The sequence below is a fragment of the Arachis ipaensis genome, chromosome B08, assembly GCF_000816755.2.
Source record: "Arachis ipaensis cultivar K30076 chromosome B08, Araip1.1, whole genome shotgun sequence".
Taxonomy (NCBI): Eukaryota; Viridiplantae; Streptophyta; class Magnoliopsida; order Fabales; family Fabaceae; genus Arachis; species Arachis ipaensis.
In genome coordinates, this window is record NC_029792.2 from 95,426,255 (window position 1) to 95,430,853 (window position 4,599).

Below are 4,599 nucleotides of genomic sequence, written 5' to 3' on the forward strand. Positions count from 1 at the left end.
TTCAGTTTCTAAACCATTTAAAATGGTTTAGTGCAGTTTCAGTTCAGTTTATGGAAAAACTGAACCATGCACACCCCTAGTGGTGAATTAAAAAGAATGCATGAGTATGTGAAAAAGTGGGAATCATGGGTAGCTAGTTTGTGTATTAGAATTGTATAGGTTGTTACATGATTGTAAAAAAATATTGGATGATATATTTTGATTTGTCAAATTACTAATATAAAATATAAATTATATATAGAGTAAAAATGGTAGAGAGAAATAGAAAAATGGAGAGAAGTAGATGAGAGAATTTAGGAAGGGAGTTTATTAATTTTAAAAAATAATATTTTCTCTCAATTTTAATGAGTGTCATGTGACACATTTAATTATTAAATTAGATAGTAATACATGATACATAATATAGGTATATTTTAATTTTAATTTTAATATTACAATTTTAATTTTAGAGAATGTCATGTTTCACATTTTTATTGTCAAATTAGTAATTAGTCATTGATATTGATATTGATAATGGTATATAAAATAGATAGAGTGTTGAAGGAATGAGAGAAATAGAGAAAGGAAAAAGGAGGAGGTGAGAACTTTTTAATTTTGGAGAGAAAGATTTAATTTCAATTGCAATGAGAGAGTGACATGTGACATATTTTGGTTGTAAAATTAGTAAGGAGGAGAGAAAAATTCTTTAATTTTAGAGGAAAAGATTTAATTTCAATTCTAATGAAAGAGTGACATGTAGCACATTTTGATTGTAAAATTAGTAAGGAGGAGAAGAGAATTTCTTAATTTTAGAGGAAAAGATTTGATTCCAATTGCAATGACACTACAAGATTTTTAATAATTAGTAGAGGTTTTCTAGTGGAAATTTTTTAAAAACCTACACAAAATATTTCATTTGCTGCAAATTATAAAACTCCCCTGCATAATTATTTAAAATCCCCCCATTGTTGCACATAATTAAAATTCCCAAATCCCCTCCAAACAAACCCTAAAGCTAGCAGCCGTCACCGTGTCTGAGATAAGATCTCGTCGAAATGTGCAAGAGGTTAGCTTCAACCCATCGCCGCCTCTAGCGCCGCCTCCATCGCCACAGCCATCACCACCACTATATCCATTCGTGTCCTTGCTGTCACCGCCACTGCCACCACATGCTTCGATAATCTCTTTTCCCGTTGTCTCCGCCGTCGATGCCTTGTCTCCTTTGGTCACGACGCGGTAACTTTTGAGATTTCCCTCTCTCTCGCTGTCTCTTCCTCTCTCTTTTCGTTCTTCGTAGAATCTTTCCGATTACTTCTCTGATCTAGTTTTATTTATTACTTCTCTGAGTTTGGATCTGGTTTTTGTAAATAACTAAATATGCTTTCACCTTTGTTAATTTAATTTTGTTGATGCAATTTCAATATGGAATGATAATATAAAGCTGATTGATTGCTTCTTTTTCTACTAAAAATATGTTAAAAACTCAATTCTCTTTTTTATTTAACTTTGTATTCTTATTGTCGCTTGGTTCAAATTGTAGTAGAAGAATATTCCAAGAATCCATTGTATATAGAGAATCTGATGGAGAAATATGTCACCAGCTTTAATAAAGTGACACAAAATTTTAATTTATGTATTTATTGAATGTCAAATTGCTTCATTTTTATTTGTATTACTGTTCAAATCAACAGGACATTGATCCTTATGAGGAGAATCCTGGAACTGCTCTATTTAGTGAGCCTGAAGCTCAAATTATGTGGAAACTTGCCATCTCGTTCGAACCACATGTGTGGATCAATGTGAACTCTGGAATTGAGGCAAGTTTAGTTAATTATTTACCCATTCCTTAAAAGAATATTGAATGTTCTCCTCCTTAGTTTCTGTATTCATAGCAAGTTGGGATACTTTTGCAGTTCGGTAGACATGCTATGCAGCCTTTCATATATCACTTCCTATTATTTTGTTGCTGGTATAATGATAAGGTTTGTTTTGTAAAATGACTCAGTTGTTGGGACCCCAGGCTCAGGGAAGACCACATTGCTATTAGCCTTGATTGACATTTTGCTGGAAAACTTGGCAAAAATCTAAAAGTAAACAAATCAATCAAATTTTGCTACAATAAGTTCATACATTGTAGGCTATAGTTCCTTTTAAATTTTAGTAATTAAATTATTACACATGGATTTTCTTGTTCCTATGCTGCTAAGAAGGGAATAACTAGAAATGCATCTTCTGCTTTACATGCTGCTAATGTAGAAAAGCCTCAAGGAGCAGAAGGATATAGTGTGACACCTAAGTATAAATCACCATCAGAGGATAGGATACTTCCCTAAGGTAAAAGCATCCATATGAATCTGAACCCCTTTTCTTATGTGTCTTTCTTACGAGACAATGATACATGTCAACCTGGAAAGAAAATTGTGACCACCTTGAATGTTGCAATAGCTTGGAAGTTAATTATTTTCTTCTCTATTCTCCTTTAGGGGATACCTAAGAGCAATGTAAAAAAAGGATTCAATAGAGGTCATATTCAAAGGTCTGTCTCTTAAACATTACATCCTGAACTCTCGATATGTCTTGCTAGCCTTCTTTAAAGGTTGAATGTGTTTGAATTTTGGTAGATTCAACATTGTTCTGGTTAGAGTTTGTTGATATGTGGTGTCTATTAATTCATTGGTTTATTTGAGGCATTAGCCATCAATTTGTATCTGACAAGATGGGTTTACTTGCTATAGGTTCACACAACATTGGAGTTTCCATGGCTACTCCAAATGGTCTAGTTGTACCAAATATAAAGAATGTCCAGTCTCTTTTAATCTTAGAGGTTAGTTTTCAATCTTATGATTACTGTATGCACACATTGTTATTTCGATGAAAGTGCATGTCCGTCATTACTGATCAGTTAGAGAGGTCTGGAAGATAAATATGATTCATAATTTGAACTGCTTGAACAACATATACTTTAGTTCTTGACTTATCATTTTTCTCTTTCGCTGGACTGGTGGTATTGGACTCAGCTCTGGAATGGAGACTTGGGAGAAAGAAAATAATCGTTATATATATGAGGCATTGTTATACTAACTTATTTGCTGTCTGCACAGCGTAATTTGCTTCCTCAATTTGCTGAGGATGATATTGATCTTTTGACTATAGTGGGACAATTCTTGTTTGTGCTCTCTGAAGAAATCAACATATAAACCAGTAGGAAAAAAATAAATCAAATAAACATATGCCAATCAAGTAATTAACATTACAACAACTCTATCTATCAAATCTTGTCCTATAAAGTGTGACCATCAGGTATTACCTATATTAATTTTATCATAAATTATATCCATATGCTAATTAAATTGCATTCAACTAGTCTTCTTGTCAATAGAATTAGAGTTTGGTGGGGTTTAGGTAATTAAAAGAAGATAATTACTTACGATTCAATGGTGAGGCAATCAATCTGAGTAATAATTGCAACTATGGTGATGATGGCCCAATACACATCAACAGGAATTTGCTCAATGGGAGGCTCCAAATCAGGCACATCATTGTGATCATAAGTTGAGAGCTTCTCCAACTCAAAGATCAACTTAATCACCTGCAATGTTGTTTTCACCAAATTGTTTAGCCCAATATACATTGTAGGCCATAGTTCCTTTTAAATTTAATTTTTCTTTTGGACAAGTTCCTGAAAATGATAATCCTTCAGTTTTGATATCTTTTGTCTCAAAGACACTTAATGTTGGTCAAATTATATTGAAACTGCATGTTATTGAGCTGGGTGCACAGCCAGGTATGCATATTTTTTCCTCTCACACCTATCTCCTATGTTTTTATTCAATGGCAACATGGGTGTTACACTTTTGACTAAATTTTAAACTGGATCGTTATCTCCCTTCTTTATTTTATTTTATTTACATGCATTGTCAATATTAAAATATTTAGCTAATATATATGACCCTTCAGGTTGTAATAACAAGTATAAATATATATGGCTCTTCAGGTTGTAATAATAGAAAATTTATGATTCACCTGCCTATATTCTTTTTGGAAGTAGGACTTTGTTTTATTTTATTACAAGGGTATGTTGTATCAATTTGTAAACTTGCAGGTATACTTTACCATGTATGAACAGCTCAAGAGCCTTCTTCAGTCTGAGGGTTAGTTCATTGCTTATTACTTTTTTGTATTGAACAAGATCAGTGATTCATGGAGCTTATTTGGTCCGACTTGCACTTTTTTGGGTTTCCTATTTTTGAAGGTGTACAAATTATAATAAGTACAGATTGCCATAATCTTTCAGTTGGAGCTAATATGATGGCTGCTTCTGGTGCTGGAGCTACAACAACAATGTTCACAAATCCACTTTGGGTTGTCAAGACTAGACTCCAAGTATGTCTCCTCAATTTATGCTTAATTCTCTGCTGATCTATTTCATTATCCTTGCAACCTAGCACTGATAATTGGCATACTGCATGAGTTAGTTAATGATTAGTAATATTTGTAGTTTACACTTGATTTGAGGATAAAAAGCTCTTTTGATTAGCCTTGGCCCTCCATAACACTCGCTCTCTCTCTTGCACACACACAAATGCACGCGCACAAATATTCAAAATAATAAGAAGCTCT

At 33.2% G+C, this 4,599-nt stretch overlaps 1 protein-coding gene across 17 annotated transcripts in view; it reads left to right on the forward strand.

The window, feature by feature from the left end:
• LOC107613839 (nicotinamide adenine dinucleotide transporter 1, chloroplastic-like) overlaps nt 922-4,599 on the forward strand; it is a 15,914-nt gene continuing 12,236 nt past the window's right edge. The window contains exons 1-6 of one of the 17 annotated variants that reach the window (XM_021109577.1): nt 922-1,215; nt 1,671-2,112; nt 2,236-2,313; nt 2,463-2,803; nt 4,082-4,130; nt 4,232-4,362. In XM_021109577.1, coding sequence (XP_020965236.1) covers nt 2,696-2,803; nt 4,082-4,130; nt 4,232-4,362 — 288 coding nt within the window. In that variant the 5' untranslated portion in view covers nt 922-1,215; nt 1,671-2,112; nt 2,236-2,313; nt 2,463-2,695. Of the gene's footprint in view, nt 1,216-1,670; nt 4,131-4,231; nt 4,363-4,599 lie in introns of all 17 variants that reach the window. The other 16 variants (XM_021109578.1, XM_016316005.2, XM_016316006.2 and 13 more) reach the window with 16 other exon arrangements.